The following is an 18328-nucleotide window of genomic DNA, read 5'->3' on the forward strand; positions in this document are numbered from 1 at the left end:
GGAAGCACTTCAGGCATATAAGAAACAAGCTGACAAAAAAACATGTGAGGCCAAAAGATTTTCAAGTAGGTGACGAGTTTACCTCTTCACAAAGTACTTACAGTGCACCCAACCATCTAAGAAACTTGGTCCTAAATACGTGAGCCCATTCCCAGTCACTGTGCAGCTGGAGTTGCCCAAGAACCTAAATCATATTTACCCTGTATTTCATTTCAGTTTGTTGAAATCTGAAACTGTATCACCCCTTCGCCCTGCATCTGACACTCCCTCTGTACCCACTGATTGAAGGGGAGCAACCTTTTGAAATTAAAGAAATTCTAGATTCCAGGAAACAGGAATATCCCATTTCTTGGAAATATCCTCTCCCCCCCCCCCCATGCAGTCCGAATGGGTGGATGCTAAATATGTCTGGGTGCCTAAACTCCAGAATTTCCATAGGATATGCCCCAACAAACCCTGAAGGGATCATTGGTTTTGGTGTGATGTATTGGAATCATATAAATTTGTATGGCTAATGTCTTTGTTATAGGGGGCCAAATGTTGCTTGCAGCCTGTTGCTTGCTGCCATAAAATAGGGGGGAGAAAACTGAAGGGAATTTTACATTGCAGCTTTGCAACTGCGATTATTTTCTTTTTTTTTCATAAAAAAGTTTTATTTTTACAATCATATCAAACAGCTCATCCAATGTACAGTTATATACAATTAGTCGGGCTTGCCTAGTCACCACCCCCCTTTTTAACACTCTTCCCTCTTCTACCTTCTTCTACTTTCCAGACCTTCCTCTCCTTCTCTTATCTACATCCTCTCCTCCTTCCACCCTACACCTTCCTTCCCCCTCTTCTATCCCTCTTCCTTTCTCTTCTCTTTCCTACTTCCTACTCTCTCCTCTTTTCTCCCTCCCCACCGTTCTAAAATGGTAACTGGACAGACCCGACCCTACATTAATTATATTTATACATCTTCAATAATCCCTGTACATTAACCATCACTCATCCTCTACCCTCAACCCTCCAATTCCCCTCCCCCTTACCCCCCATCCCCCACCCCACTTCCCAGAACAAAATGCAGGGTATCAAAACTAACAATCATAATCCAAAATAAATCCTAAATTATAATCTCTAGTCACTCCACACTTAATCACACTCTCAATTCCCCTCTCCTTCAGAAATATATCTAATACAAAATATTTCTTAAATTTACTCATATGCTATTCGATATTTTTTTATCTAATACTTATTTTGAATATAATCAATCTACATTTTCCATTCTAAAATATATTTTTCTTGTGTATAGTCTTTCAAGTAAGCAGAGATTTTTGCCATTTCTGCCAGATTTGATACTTTGAGTGTCCATTCTTCAATTGTAGGTAATTCTTCTTTCTTCCAATATTGAGCAATCAAAAGTCTCGCGGCTGTTATTAAGTTCAAAATCAATTTAGTTTCTATAGCTGTACAATCCATAATTATTCCTAGTAGAAAGAACTGTGGAGTAAACTTAATCTTCTTTTTCAGAATATTCTGCATGATCCACCATACTTTAATCCAAAATGCTTTAACTTTTTTACAAGTCCACCATATATGGTAATAAGTGGCATCTTCACAATCGCATCTCCAACATTTAGCCTGTACATTAGGATACATACATGACAGTTTTTTGGGGTCTAAATGCCATCTATAAAACATCTTATAAAAATTTTCTCATATTTTGCGCTTGTATAAATTTAACATTCCTCATCCAAATTCTTTCCCAAGTTTCCAACATTATTGGTTGCTGAAAATTTTGTGCCCACTTAATCATACAATCCTTAACCAATTCAGTCTCTGAGTCTATTTCTACTAATACGTTATACAACCTCTTAATATGCTGTTGGCCTTGATCTCTCATTTGTTTTAACAAATTATCCTCAGTTTGCTTAATACCTATTTTTTGATCTAATTTCCATCTAGCTTGTAATTGTCCATATTGAAACCATGTATAATTTTTCCCTTCTTCCCCCATCTTTTCTCTGGATTTTAACTGTAATTCCCCCTTTTCCATACAAAGGAGTTCTTTATAGGTAACTACCTCCATCTTTTGATATATATTTATATTTTCTATCATGTGTCTCGGGATTGCCCATATTGGAATCTTTCCATCTAATTTATATTGATATTTCCTCCAAACCCTCAATAATGCATTTCTAATTATATTATTTTTAAATATTTTATCTACTTTCTTATCATATAATAAATAGGCATGCCACCCATATAACAAACCATAACCTTGTATATTCAAAACTCTTTCCTCAGTTAAATTAATCCAATCAGTAATTAATGATAAGACAACTGCTTCATAATACAATTTTAAATTAGGCATTTTAAGACCCCCTCCCGTTTCCCTTGTGTCCTGCATTATTTTTCATTTTATTCTTGGTTTTTTGCCCATCCATACAAAGTTATTAACCCCCTTTTGCCATTCCTGTAATTTGATATTGTTCTTAAGTACCGGTATCATTTGAAACAAAAATAGAAACCTGGGCAAAACATTCATTTTTATAGCCGCTATTCTTCCCAGCAAGGATAGTTGTAACTTCTTCCAATTCTCCATTTCTTTCCATACCTTCTGCCACAATATCTCATAATTATTTTTGTATAATTTGACATTTGAAGCTGTAATATATATTCCTAAATATTTAACCTTTTTAACGATTTCAAAACCTCTAGTTCTTTCTAACTCTTCTTTTTGTTGTATATTCATATTTTTAGTTATCATCTTGGTCTTTTGTTGATTCACCTTAAATCCAGATACTTTGCCATAATGACCAATTATATCTTTTAAACCAGTAGCTGAGTATATTGGTTGGGATACAGTAACAACCAAGTCATCTGCAAAAACTCTTAATCTATAATCTTGATGTTTAACTCTAATTCCCTTTATTCGATCGGAACCACGTATTTTATTCAGAAGAATTTCTAAAGTTAAAATAAAAAGTAATGGGGACAGGGGATATCCCTGTCTCGTCCCTTTCCCAATTTTAACCCACCATTTACTATTATTTGTGCTGTTTGCTTCTGATATATTTCTTTAATTGCATGGATAAAATAATCCCCAAATTGCATTTTTTCTATTACTTTAAACAAAAACTGCCAATCCAATCTGTCAAAGGCTTTTTCAGCATCCAAAAAAAAAAGAGTGCCGCTGAGACTTGGTTGTTTCGTTCCAAATATTCAAGTAAATTTACAATTTGCCTCACATTATATCTCATCTGCCTACCCTTAATAAATCCTGACTGATCATTATGAATTATTTGATTCATCACTGGCATTAATCTATTAGCAAGTATCTTGGCAAATATCTTGTAATCAGTATTTAAAAGTGATATAGGCCTATAATTCTCTGCTTTAATACCATCTCGATCTTCCTTCGGTATTAACGAAATAAAAGCTGTCCTCCATGAAGGGGGAACATCCCCTCCCATTTGAATTTTATTAAATAACTCTTTAAGTGGTTCAACCATCTCATTTTGTAAATTTTTATAATAAACAGCTGTTAAACCATCTGCACCTGGTGCTTTACCGTTTTTAAGTTACTTAATTGCTAACAAAATTTCCTCTGAAGTAATTAATTGATTCAATTCTTCTCTTTGATTTTCTGTAAGCTCACAAATATTTTGTTGTTGTAAATATCTTTCTATCTCTGTATCATCAATCATATCTCTAGTATATAACTTACTATAATACTCTAAAAACGCTTTTTTAATCAAGTTCTTTTGATAAACTTCCTTACCCCTATATTCTATTTTATCAATCGTTCGTGATTTCTGTTTTTTCCTTATTAAATAGGCAAGCCATCTTCCTGGCTTATTAGCATTATTAAACGTATTATGTTTTATATATTGTAAATTAATTGCTACTTGATCTGCCATCAACATGTTAAACTGACCTCTTAATATATTTATTGATTCTTTTATTTTACTATTTCCTGGGCTATTTATCAATAACTGTTCTTTCTTTTTAATTTCCTCTTCCAATTCTTTTTTCTTTTCCTGCAATTTATTTTTGTATTTAATATTCACTTGTATAAGATTTCCTCTCATATAAGCCTTGCTAGCGTCCCAAATCATCTCTATAGATGTCTCTTTTTTCATATTCATAATAAAAAATTCTTTCATTTGCTTTTTACATTCATTTACATTTTGTTCATATTTAAACAAATTCTCATTCAACCTCCATGATCTCCTAGCCTTCTTTTCCCGATCAAATTCAATCCAAGCCGGACTATGATCAGATAGAGTTCTTGAACTAATCTTAGTCTTCTTCACTCTAGAATACAAATCATTAGAAATCAAAATAAAATCAATCCTCAAAAATGATTGATGCCTGTCAGAAAAGAAGTTAAAATCCCTCTCTTCTGTATTATGTTCTCTCCAAATATCTCTTAATTCCAAGTCCTCCATCATTTCAAAAAAAGTCTTTGGTAATTTCGCTCTGCTTGAAATCTTCCTTAAACTTTTTTTGTCTTTTTGAGTATCCAACACACCATTCCAATCACCCATTAATATATATGATTTATAATCCCAAAATACTATTCTTTTATGTAAAAACTTGAAAAAAATTTCTTGTTGTTGATTCGGAGCATAAACTCCTATTAATAATGTCTTCTTTCCCTCCAACAAAAGTTCAATAGCAATATATCTTCCTTGCTTATCCATCTCAATTAATTTTGCTGATATATCCTTCTTTATATATATAACTGCGATTATTTTCAAGGCCATGTCAGTTGGCTCTGATTTGCAGTGGCCTCTGGTTGTCTAGCTACAAGGAGGCTGGGCTGTATACTGTATTTCAAAGTGCTGTTCCCGCTCTGAGCCTCAGAGCTTGCTTGAAACTGTTTGCATTCAGCTTGTTCGTAGTAAAAATAAAGGTAAAGGTTCCCCTCGCACGTATGTGTAGTCGTTGCCAACTCTAGGGGATGGTGCTCATCTCCGTTTCAAAGCTGAAGAGCCAGTGCTGTCTGAAGACATCTTCGTGTTCATGTGGTCGGCATGACTCAACGCCAAAGGCGCACAGAACGCTGTTACCTTCCCACCAAAGGTGATCCCTATTTTTTCTACTTGCATTTTTATGTACTTTCGAAACTGCTAGGTTGGCAGAAGCTGGGACAAGTAATGGAAGTTCACCCCATTACACGGCAGCACTAGGGATTCGAACCGCCGAGCTGTCAACCTTTCGATCGACAAGCTCAACGCCCTAGCCTCTGAGCCACCGCCGTAGTAAAAGTACTTGTCTCTAAATCTTTGGAGCCAAGGATTTCTCATTCCTAAGAATTGAACAGTGGCAGCCCTGACACAAGCTATTCTCCAAAGAACCTGAGGGTAGGACAAGATAACCAGTGGATGGAAACTAATTAAAGAGAGAAGCAACCTAGAACTAAGAAGAAATTTCCTGACAGTTAGAACAATGAATCAGTGGAACAACTTGCCTCCAAAAGTTGTGACTGCTCCAACACTGGAAGTTTGTAAGAAGAGATTCGATAATCATTTGTCTGAAGTGGTATAGGGCATGGATGTCAAACTCAAGACCCGGGGGTCAGATTCAGCCTGCAGGGTGCTTAGATCTGGCCCGTGGTGCTGCCCTGGAAACAGCGAATGATTGGCCCACGGTGCCTCTGCCAGTGAAAATGTAGCTAGCGAGACTGTGGGCAGCTCTCCCAAGCTTGTTTTCGCTGGCGGAGGGTTGCAGGCCGGCCATTGCAGCCAGAAATGGAGCTCAGGACCCATTTTTGCTGGCATAGTGCTCAGGCCACCACAGGCACCCCAACACGAGTGATGTCAGGCTGGTCACGACCACCCCAACAACGACCACCCCAGTCCTCTGAGGTCAAACACAACCCTGATGCGTCCATCAATGAAATTGTATTTGACACGCTGGTATAGGGTTTCCTCCCTAAGCAGAGGGTTCAACTAGAAGACCTCCAAGGTCCCTTCCAACTCTCTAATTCTATTCTATTCTAATTTTGTCTGATTTTTTTAATATCTTAAGAATGCGGGGCGGAGTAGACTTTTTATATCCACTAAAGAATAATCAGACAAAATCAAAATGCCAGTTTAGTAAAAAGTTTAGTATTTATTAGAGAATGTTATTTATCAGATCTTAATAACACTATTTAACCCCTTGAGCTAGCTGATTTATCAGAGATATAGTTCAACAATGAATGCTTTTACTGATTGATAAACAATTTTATGCCTAAAATACTATTTCCTAGTTGGCTCATAGTATTTCTAAGTGAAGAATATTGGCTTTTAAAAATATAACTGATGCTCAATAGTATAATATCTAGTAACCCCAAAACTTTGGATGGAGTCCAGAAATCTTTACAATTATTACTAAATTATATATATATTTAATGTGACAGGAACAATTGTTGAATACCTGACCAGAGATAAAAGTCTGATATTTAATCTTTCCTTCATTTAAATATAGTTCACATTTAATCAAATGGGGCTGTACAAATGAAACCTTTTGCCATAGATATGCACAATAATATCTACCATTGTTGATCAAGGTTTTGCAGATAGTTAAATTGTGAAATTTGTGAGATTTTTATATATTGATAAAAGCATAGCTCATTTGGGGCTGATATTCAAGGAACAAACCAGAAGTGAATTGCTATAAGTAGGACATTAGATAACCATTACATGGGATAATATATTTCATATGAGAGCCACCCATAACAGGAAAGGTGGACTGTGATAATGATGTGCAAGAAACATTTTTTTAAATTATTACACTCTTCAAATCTAAAGAAACAAATTCTTTTGCACATTAATAGGCTCTGCGCATGCGCAAGATGGCGGCGTAACAGGGGATCGGAGCCGACGACGGGCGATTGAGGAGGGGATGGCGACGCCCAGGTGGTCTGCCGAGCGGTCTACGCCCCCCGGTCAGGCGTATCATCTCTCGGGCAGCCGTGGGAGGGGTCTGTGGACCTCCTCGGACTCACGGCTGCCGAGAACGAGACCGGGGAGGGCGAGCTGCGGACGGCGGTCATCTTACCATCTTCCCGGGCGCGAGGCGTGGCCGCGGCTGGTATTTGGCTGCTAGAAGGCCGCGGCTTGTTTCTTCTCCCCGTTTGGACATCTGGCGTTTTGAATTATTTTTGGACTGTTCCGGCTCTTCCTGGTCTTCCTGGTCTTTCCAGGTCTTCTCCCAGGTTTGGCTTGGGGTGAAGGGCTATGAAGGGTCCTCCTTGTGGCCCCTGCCTGAGACTTTCTGAGACTTTCTGTGGAAAGACGTGGGGAGGGGGCTGAGGTATCCTGGCCTAGTTCGGCCTGATTAGGCCTAGCTGGGCCTGCTTCTTCCCGGGACTATAATGTTACACTGTCAACTGTAACATTTGTCATCTGCATTTTGTCATCATGCACTTTACATGGCCGGTTGAGACTCTTGGGTCATGATTATTCCTGGAATTTTTGGGGAAGATGATTGGAGCCTGATTGGTGATCTACTGGGGGCCCTATTTTTGAAACATCTATTCTGAAACATCTATTGGGAAACGTCTGTGATACCGCTGACGGGGAGAGAAGTACCACCTCTTTCAGGTTATGGATTTTAGGACTGCGTTGGGCAGAGTAGTAATAATTTTATCATCAGACTATATCTGCCTACTATTCCATCTTTTACCAGCTCTAAGCCAGCCACCATTTGAAGGATGGGTATCCATTTGGACTTGGCATTACACTCTGCCATCCTAGACATTATTACCTCTCGTCGGCCTCTATCTCTTATTTATGCCTTTAGTTATTTTTTTTATTGAAAGAGTTTTAAAAAAAACAAAAACATTTTTCCCCCTTTTTTCCCCCTCCCTCCCAAAAACAAAACAAAACACCCCCCTCCCTCCCCCACCCCCCGGCTTCCCGGGTCAATCACAAGGTATAGTCCCATGCAAATAACCAGATGCCAAGCTTTTTGTCTCCCAACCCCCTTCACATTACATAAAAATTCTTTCATATTATTCAAAGGCAATCTGATATTTCTTAATCTGATATCTGTTTTGTAGATAATCAATCCATTTTTCCATTCAATTAAATATCTTTCCTGCGTATTGTCTTTTAAAACGCTGAGATTTTAGCCATCTCAGCCAAATTAATAACTTTCAATATCCATTCTTCTATTGTAGGTATCTCTTCTTTCTTCCAGTATTGTCCAATCAACAGTCTTGCTGCTGTTATTAAGTTCAAAATCAATTTAGTCTCAATCCCTGTACAATCCATTATAATTCCCAAAAGGAAAAATTGTGGCAGGAACTTTATCTTCTTCTTCAGTACATTTTGAATAATCCACCAAATTCTTATCCAAAAGACCTTAATTTTCTTGCAAGTCCACCAAATATGAAAATATGTAGCATCATCACAATCACACCTCCAACATTTCGCTTGGATATTAGGATACATACATGATAATTTTTTGGGATCTAAATGCCATCTATAAAACATCTTATAAAAATTTTCCTTAAATTCTGTGCTTGTGTAAACTTAACATTTCTAACCCAGATTTTCTCCCATGTTTCCAACATTATTGGTTCCTGAATATTCTGTGCCCATTTTATCATACAATCCTTTACCAAATCCTTTTCGAATCTATTTCAAGCAACACATTATACAATCTCTTTATATGCTCCTGGGTCTGATTTCTAATTTGCTTTATTAAATTTTCCTCCTTTGCATTATACCAATTTTTGATCTTCTTTCCATCTAGCACTTATTTGCCCATATTGAAACCAAGTATAATTCCTCCTTCTTCATTTAATACCTGTAATGATTTTAATTGCAATCTACCTCCTTCAGCATACAAAAGTTCTTTATATGTAATCATTTCCTGTTTCTGTTCTATATTTATATTCTCTATTGCATGTCTAGGGCTCGCCCATATAGGAATCTTGTAGTCTAATTTATAGGAATATTTATTCCAGACCATAAAGAGCACTTCTCAACACATGATTCTTAAAAGCCCTATCCACTTTTTTCCATAAAATAAGTACGCATGCCATCCATATAACAAGTCATAACCTTCTATATTCAAAATTCTTTCCTCTGTTAAGTTAAACCAGTCACTTATTACTGAAAGGGTTACTGCTTCATAATATAGTTTAAAGTTAGGCATTCTTAAACCACCTCTTTCCCGTGAATCCTGTATTATTTTCATTTTAACCTCGCCTTTTTACCCTGCCATATAAATTTATTAATCCCACTCTGCCAATCTTCCAAATTTTTATCCTTTTTAATTATAGGTATCATCTGGAACAGAAACAAAAATCTAGGTAACACATTCATTTTAATAGCCGCAATCCTTCCCAATAGGGATAACTGCAATTTCTTCCAGCCACTCATATCATTCTGAACTTTTTGCCATAGCAAGTCATAATTATTCTTATAAAGTTTCTTGTTCGATGAGCTAATATAGACCCTAAATATTTAACCTTTTTTACTACCTCAAATCCTGTCATTTCCTCTAGTTTTTGTTTCTGTTGTATAGACATATTTTTAATTATCACTTTTGTTTTATTCTGATTTATTTTAAATCCTGATACCTTTCCATATTTATCAATTACTTCCAACAAAAATCTACTTGAATTTATAGGATTCGTTAACGTAACCACTACATCATCTGCAAAAGCTCTAACTTTGTACTCATATTGTCTAATCTTAATTCCTCTTTTTTCATTAATTCTCGTATTTTATCTAATAATGGTTCCAGAGTCAAAACAAACAATAATGGTGATAAGGGACATCCCTGTCTTGTTCCTTTCGCAATCTTAATAACTTCTGTCAAACTACCATTTACTATAATCTGTGCTGTTTGCTCTCCATAAATCGCTTTAATTATTCTAATAAAACAGTCTCCAAATTGCATTTTCTCTATTAATTTAAATAAAAAATCCCAATGCAATCGATCAAAGGCTTTCTCTGCATCCAAAAAAATAAGTGCCGCTGAAGTATTCTTCTTTTCCAAATATTCCAATATATTAATAATCTGTCTAACATTATTCCTCATCTGCCTCCCTTTTATAAAACCAGATTGATCAGTATGAATTCTTTGTTGTAAAACTAACATTAATCTATTTGCTATTATTTTACAAAATCTTATAATCATTATTTAAAAGTGAAATCGGCCTATAGTTACCAGGTTTAGAGCAGTCTTGCTCCTCTTTCGTATCAGTGAAATAAAAGATGTTTTCCATGACGGGGTATTCCACTCCTAATTGTATCTGATTAAATAATTCTTTAAGTGGGCCTAATATTTCATCCTGTGTTTTTATAATAAGTTGCTGTAAGACCATCTGTACCAGGGTTTTCCCATTTTAATTGTTTAATTGCCTCCACTATTTCTCCAGTAGCTATCGGCCGGTTCAGCTCCTCCTCTGTTCTAATGTTAGAATATTCACCTTATAATCTTTCAAATAATCATAAATGTCCCTATCCAATATTTTGTCTTTTGCATATAGTGCAGTATAAAATTCTGAGAATGCCTTTTAATTTTATCCTGTTGGTATATCTCTTTACCTTTATATTCTATTTTTTGTATGACACGTGCTTTCTGTTTCTTCCTTAAATTATATGCCAACCATCTCCCAGGTTTATTTGCATTACAAAAGGTATTATGTTTAGCATATTGTATATTCGTTGCCACCTGGTCTGCCATTAACATATTAAATTGACTCTGTAATATTTTTATAGCCTCTTTAAGTTTATGATCTTGTGGGTTTTGAATTAATAACTGTTGCTTCCTTTGAATTTCTTCTTCCAAATATCTACGCTGCCTTTGTTTATTATTCCTTTGCCTGTTGTCCAAATAAATCAATAAACCTCTAATAAACGCTTTGCTCGCTTCCCACACAGTTCCTATAGGTGTCCCTTTGTACATATTAAAATCAAAAAATTCTTTTAACTGTTTCTTACAATAAGTTACATTATCCTCATATCTAAACAGATTTTCATTCAACCTCCATGTTCTACCACCTTTTTTCCCTTGTAATAATTCCATCCATACTGGGCTATGGTCAGTTAAACACCTCGGAAATATCTTCGTTTTCTTCACCCTAGAAAGCAAGTCATTAGAAATTAAAATAAAATCAATGCGTGAAAAAGATTGATGCCTATCAGAAAAAAGTAAAATCTCTCTCATCTGGATTCCGTAACCTCCATATATCTCTAAACTCAAAGTCTTCCATCATTTCAAAAAGGATTTTGGTAATTTTGCATGTATAGGTATCTTCTTGGAGGAGGTTCTCTTATCCTTCTTGTATCAATTACTCCATTCCAGTCTCCTAATAAAATAAACGAACTATAATCCCAGAGGGTCAACCTCTCATGTAACATTTTGTAAAACTTTTCTTGTTGCTGATTAGGTGCATAAATACCTATCAACAAAGTCTTTTGCATCTATCACCAGTTCAATAGCAATAAATCTTCCTTGAATATCTGCCTCAATTAGCTTAGCTGGTATATCCTTCCTGATATATACAACAATTCCATGCTTCTTTTCCAAAGCTGATGCAACAAAATGGTTACCCAATTTTGAATTAATTAAATATTTTTGGTCTGATAATTTTATATGTGTCTCTTGCAAACAAATCACATCATTTTTAAATTGTTTCAAGTAGTGAAATATTTTCCTTCTTTTCTGAGCTGAATTCAAGCCATTAACATTCCATGACAAGATTCTATTTGCCATTACTGGCCTCCTGAAGCTTTGAAGCAGACAACGGAAGCTCCTCCTCCGGTATCTTCCGTCTAGCTCCTCCCACAGCTTCCATAATGGGATCCTGACTTTTACTTTGAGACTGTTGTTCTCCTTACGCTTAAGGGCCCTCTTGTCACCCTTTGCTCTTGTGGTTCCTCTAATACTGGCAGCAATAAAGGCTCTTGGGTCACCACGCCTTCTTGAGTCTCTTGAAGTTTTCTATCACTTCTATTTCGACTTTCAAAACTGTAGAAAGAAAATCCTTTGCCTTTAAAACCGTGTCAATTCTATATCTCCTTCCTTGATAGAATAGTGTCAGTCCAACTGGCACCTCCCATCTGAATTGAATCTGATGTTTTTTAAGTTCTTGTGTAAAAAAAGCAAATTCCTTCCTGTCTCTTAACATCTTTGAAGGAATCTCTTTCAACACCTTCAACTCCTGTTCTCCAATTTTTAAAGTTGTCTGATATGAAACTTGCAGAATTTGATTTCTCATAGTCCTTTTCACAAAATAAACCACAATGTCCCGAGGAAGCTTTCTCTGTCTTGCAATCCAAGAATTAACTCTATATATTTTATCAATTTGGTAAGCTACCTCTTGGGGGTCCGCTTCAATAAATTCAGCCAATGCTTCTGATATAATTTTTCTTAAGTCTTCTCCACGCTCTTCTCGCATACCACGAATTCTAAGAGCTCCTTCCATAAGTTTATATTGTAATATCACAACCTGATCTTCATTTTGATCCACTTTTTTCTGAACACCTTTCATTTCGTCTTCTAAATACTTATTTGACTGAGAGATCTGTTGCATTTCCACTTCCAATCCTTCAATTTTTTTACTCAGTCCTTGAACTGCCATAAGAATATCTTCTCTTATTTTTGCATTAAAATTCTCCATCATCTCTTTTTGCCTATCTTCAGAAAGTTTTAATTGTTCTTTCAATATTTCCTCAAGACTTGGTTCAGATCCCCTTCTTCCAGAAGGCTTTAAAGGTTTAGCTGCCATTCTGTCTTCAAAAGAATCAGGCATTCAAAGTTAATAACTCTCCTTCCTCCTTTCAGTATAAAAACTCCGTTTGTAACAATCCACAAGTAACGCTGCTTCATCGTACTAAAAAATTTTTACTTTCACTTTTAGACGCCATTTTAAAAGTCAATTAATCAAAGACAAAGAAAGGTTTCAAATTTCAAAAAGGGAGTCGGTACTTGCCGTGCTGATTCTGCAGCAAAGATTGAACGCTTGTGAAATTCCCGTCTGCTTGGAATATCAATCAATTTAATAAGTCCTCTGGAGCAGAAGCGACATTCCTCTCCTTTTCCCTGATAAAAACAGGGGCGTGCTGAAGTTGGAAAGAGTGGAATTCGGTGGGGTCATAAATCCAGGAAAATTCGCTCTTGAGAGCAAACCCCCTGTCAGACCTGCCACTCTTCCACAATTCTGATAACCTCTTTCACCCAGAGATTATGCTAAGCTCAGTGAACAGTGATTTATTTTCTGTTTCACTGACTTTTACAATCTTCTAACACGGAGTGCTCTGTTTGAGCACCCAGCAGGAGGGTGACGTCACTGGAGCCTCCTTGCCTTTAGTTATTATATATGCGATATTCTGCATTGGAACTCTTGCGCCTGCGAGGTGCCCCCGCCTCGCAGGAATGGCCCACTTCATTATCAAGGGCCGGCCTCAATGACGGGTCTTGGGATCCACAGAGGTGGCATGCGAAGAAAAAGAGCCTTTGGGTTTTTTTAGATAGGGCATTTTTAAGGGGTGGGAGGGCTAGGGCGGGTGTTGGGGGTAGCCCATCGGGTGGGGAGCCAGTTCCTGCGTATGCTCGCGGCGGTCATTTATTAGGTTCGGAGGTTATGGGGGGGAGTGTGTTCCTTCTAGTGAGGGTGGTCCTATTTGTACGGTAAGTGGGAGGGGCAGATATGGCGGAAGTGGGGGATCATATCGTTTTGTGGGGGCGTGCGCTCGATGTTTACAGGCGATTGCACGCCCCGATCCCTCTGACTTGTCCCGTTCCCCGGATGGTCAAGACCCTCAGAGCCTGGGCCTTCGGCTTATGTTATGCAATGCACGGTCCGTGGTCAATAAGGCCCCCCTAATACACAATCTTATTCAGGGGGGCGCCGCGGATCTTATAGGCTTTACGGAAACCTGGTTGGGCACTGAAGGGGGCGTGCCCCTTGTTGAAATGTGCCCACCGGGTTTCCGTGCATTCCATCAGCCGAGGGCTCAGGGTAGGGGTGGGGGGGTGGCGGTTGTGATTAGAGAGAACCTGGAGCTGAGGGAGACCACTGTACCTCAGATTGCCGGGTGTGAATCCCTCTTTGTGAGATGGGGTCATAGGTGTCAGATGGGCTTGCTGATCGCGTACCTGGCTCCTTGCTGCGTGACAGCTGCCCTGCCCGAGCTCCTGGAGGTGCTTGCTGGGGTGGCAGTAGAGACCCCCAGACTTTTAGTCATGGGGGACTTTAACTTGCCATCTTCCGGCTCGTCATCGACAGCAGCTCGGGAGTTCACGGCTTCCATGACGGCCTTGGACCTGACTCAAGTAGTTGATGGCCCTACTCACATTGGGGGTGGCACACTGGACTTGATTTTTATCTCTGGTCAGTGGTTGAAGGATCTGGACTTGAAGGAAATAGTCACTGAACCTTTGTCATGGTCAGATCACTCTCTCCTTCGCCTGGACTTTCTGACCGCCATTCAACACCGCAGGGAGATGGAGCCAATACATTGGTTCTGTCCCAGGCGCCTGATGGACCCGGAGAGGTTCCGGACGGAGCTTGGGCCATTTCCTGAGGGTCTGGCTCACGGCACGGTTGAGGAACTTGTCGCTGCTTGGGAACGGGCCGCGGTGGGGGCCTTAGACCGTGTCGTGCCTTTGCGGCCTCTGACCCGGCGCAGGTCCCAACCGGCTCCTTGGTTCTCCGAGGAGCTGAGGGGGATGAAACGCCGGAGAAGACGCCTAGAGAGTTCCTGGAGGTCTAGCCGTTCAGAGGCTGATCGGACACTAGTGAGGTCCTATAATAGGACCTACCTAGTGGCACTGAGGGAAGCGAGGTGTTGCTACGCCTCCTCCCTCATTGCGTCGGCAGATAACCGCCCAACCACCCTGTTTCGGGTGACTCGTTCTCTCCTTCACCAGGGGGAGCGGGATGACCCGTTACAGGGACGTGCTGAGGAGTTTAACGGTTATCTATACAATAAAATCGTTCAGCTTCGGGACGGTCTGGACCAAAATTGCGGTGATTCAGGTGGGACGTCTGAGGGTGGTCTTGGTGACATTGTTTGGGATGAGTTTGACCCTGTGGCTCCCGAGGACATGGACAGGTTGTTGGGTAGGTTGAATGCCACCACGTGTTTACTGGACCCGTGCCCCTCCTGGTTGGTGCTGGCCACTCAGGAGGTGACACGAGGCTGGCTCCAGGCGTTACGGCGCTTCTTTGTTGGAGGAGTCTTTCCGGCCGCCTTGAAAGAGGCGGTGGTGAGGCCCTCCTCAAGAAGCCTTCCTGACCGGGCTGTTTTAGGTAATTATCGTCCGGTCTCCAACCTTCGCTTCACGGCGAAGGTTGTAGAGAGTATGGTGGCATATCAGTTTCCCCTACACCTGGATGAAACTGTCTATCTAGACCCGTTCCAGTCCGGTTTCCGGCCCGGTTACAGCACTGAGACGGCTTTGGTCGCATTGGTGGATGATCTCTGGAGGGCCAGGGATAGGGGTTGTTCCTCTGCCCTGGTCCTATTAGACCTCTCAGCGGCTTTCGATACCATCGACCATGGTATCCTGCTGCGCCGGTTGGAGGGATTGGGAGTGGGAGGCACCGTTTATCGGTGGTTCTCCTCCTATCTCTCCGATCGGTTGCAGACGGTGTTGACAGGGGGGCAGAGGTCGGCCTCGAGGCGCCTCACTTGTGGGGTGCCGTAGAGGTCGATTCTCTCGCCCCTTCTGTTCAACATCTATATGAAGCCGTTGGGTGAGATCATCAGTGGCTTCAGTGTGAGGTACCAGCTGTACGCTGATGACACCCAGCTGTACTTTTCCACACCGGGCCACCCCAACGAAGCTATCGAAGTGCTGTCCCGGTGTTTGGAAGCCGTACGGGTCTGGATGGGGAGAAAGGCTCAAGCTCAATCCCTCCAAGACAGAGTGGCTGTGGATGCCGGCATCCCGGTACAGTCAGCTGAGTCCACGGCTGACTGTTGGGGGCGAGTCATTGGCCCCGATGGAGAGGGTGCGCAACTTGGGCGTCCTCCTGGATGATCGGCTGTCTTTTGAAGATCATTTGACGGCCGTCTCCAGGAGAGCTTTCTACCAGGTTCGCCTGGTGCGCCAGTTGCACCCCTTTCTAGACCGGGATGCCTTATGCACGGTCACTCACGCCCTCGTGACGTCTCGTCTGGATTACTGCAATGCTCTCTACATGGGGGTCCCCTTGAGGGGCATCCGGAGGCTTCAGTTAGTTCAGAATGCGGCTGCGCGGGTTATAGAGGGAGCCCCTCGTGGCTCCCGTGTGACACCTATCCTGCGCAGACTGCACTGGCTACCTGTGGCCTTCCGGGTGCGCTTCAAGGTTTTGGTAACCATCTTTAAAGCACTCCATGGCATAGGGCCGGGTTACTTACGGGACCGCCTACTGCTACCGAATACATCTCACCGACCCGTGCGCTTTCACAGAGAGGGACTCCTCAGGGTGCCGTCGGCTAGGCAGTGCCGTCTGGCGACACCCAGGGGAAGGGCCTTCTCTGTGGGGGCTCCCACCCTCTGGAATGAACTCCCCCCAGGACTTCGTCAACTTCGGACCTCCGAACCTTCCGTCGCGAGCTTAAAACACATTTATTCATCTGCGCAGGACTGGATTAGATTTTAAATTTATACTGGTTTTAAATGGGTTTTATTATTTATATTGCTTTTAATAATTCGGCCATGTAGAATAAGTTTTTTAACTGTTATTTTAGTCTGTATTTATATGTGCTTTTTACTTGCCTGTGAACCGCCCTGAGTCCCCTGGGAGATAGGGCGGTATATAAATGTGATAAAATAAATAAATAAATAATAAATAAATTATGAATTTGAAGTAAGAAAAATTAATATCTCTATGTATAATAGCTTGCAAACATTATCTAATTTGCATAAGTAAAAATACCTAGAAGAAAATAAAGAATCCAATTTTGGATTCAAAAGAGCTGCCTTCCAAACTTAATTCCTCCAAGGAGGAATTCCTTTAAACTCAGTCAGCATGACTACAACCTGCTTAACTGAAGATAATCTTAATTTTGAACATGGGTACAGCAAAGGATTTAAAGCAATCGGTTCTTAATGTGAAATGTTTCTGAGGTTGTATCTTACATTTTTCTTGATGTATATATTTAGGTCCTGAACCCATTCATGCAAAAAGCAAAGAGAAAGTGCAGGTGTCATGGGACAAAATGAGCAAATCCAAATACAATGGAATTGAACCTGAAGATATAATTCAGAAGTATGGAATTGATACAGTCCGTCTATACATCTTGTTTACTGCCCCTCCAGAGCAGGACATCTTGTGGGAAGCAAAGAGTAAGAATCCTTCTTAAAACCCAAATTCTTCCGCTATCAATTGGTATATTTGCAAAATTCTTTTTATACTTTCAAAATGCAGATAAAATTCCCAGATTAAATCTTTTTGCTGTTTTTATACTTTGTTAATTATAGTTGTGCTATTTAGGAGTTGCCATAGGAAGACATCAATTTCTCTTTCTAGCAACCTCTAACCTGTGGCCCAAACACACTTTCTGGGCCTTTTCCATTCCAAATATTTGCCAGGCACAAATGTTCTATGTCAGCCTTCCCCAAGCTGGCAGCTTCCAAGTATGTTATGAATTCAGTTGCCTTAATTCTCAGTCATCAAATATTCCAGCTCATTTCAGCACACTGGGAAAAAGTCATTAGAGTGTATGTGATTTTTATTTTGAAGATATTTTGAATGCTACTGAAAACAGAAGCAGATGTGTTTTTGAAAGAAGGATTTAATATTAGTATAAATGTAACTCCCTGAAGTTGTGTGTTTTGGATTGCTGACAGAATGTATCAATTTAGATTCTTTCTATGTACAACTCCTTCATTTATCTGAACCAATATTGTTTCTTCTTTGTCCGTACAAACCCATACAAGGGTCATAGATGAGTCAGTTAATTTTACAAGTTAACCCAATAATCCTCATGGAACTGGGGGGAGGAATTATTTGCTTGCTGACTGACTTCTTATCAACTCCTTCCCTGGGGATCATTTTCCTCATGAGGTGACATTAGTCCCATCATTCCTTCCTCATCTTAGTTGATCAATCTGAGGATGGCTGTATTCCCCACTTATGATACGTTGTTTTTTATTTCATAACAAATGTGTATGAATAGGCATTGGCTGACAGATTTTTGCACTTTGCCATTAGTTAGAAAAGTAGAAGGATCCTCAATATTCACATAATAGGAATGCTCCTAGAGGGTACAAAGATTGAGGGAGAACCATTGTTTTCAGTGATTATGCAGAAATGTTGAAGAAGATCTATCAAGAAGCAACTCAGATATGAGGATCTGAACTGTTATAAGCACATATTCTTTAATTCTACAGA

At 39.8% G+C, this 18328-nt stretch overlaps 1 protein-coding gene across 16 annotated transcripts in view; it reads left to right on the plus strand.

Annotated features, from left to right (window-relative positions):
• LARS2 (leucyl-tRNA synthetase 2, mitochondrial) overlaps nt 1–18328 on the plus strand; it is a 344490-nt gene that overhangs the window by 216530 nt on the left and 109632 nt on the right. For all 16 annotated transcript variants that reach the window (XR_009155147.1, XM_058183693.1, XM_058183694.1 and 13 more), the window contains one exon: nt 17098–17280. Coding sequence is in view for 15 of the 16 variants with exons in the window: in XM_058183693.1 (XP_058039676.1) it covers nt 17098–17280 (183 nt within the window). In the remaining variant the exon portion in view is untranslated. The remainder of the gene's footprint in view (nt 1–17097; nt 17281–18328) is intronic.

This window comes from Ahaetulla prasina, chromosome 4 (assembly GCF_028640845.1).
Source record: "Ahaetulla prasina isolate Xishuangbanna chromosome 4, ASM2864084v1, whole genome shotgun sequence".
NCBI classification, from domain to species: domain Eukaryota; kingdom Metazoa; phylum Chordata; class Lepidosauria; order Squamata; family Colubridae; genus Ahaetulla; species Ahaetulla prasina.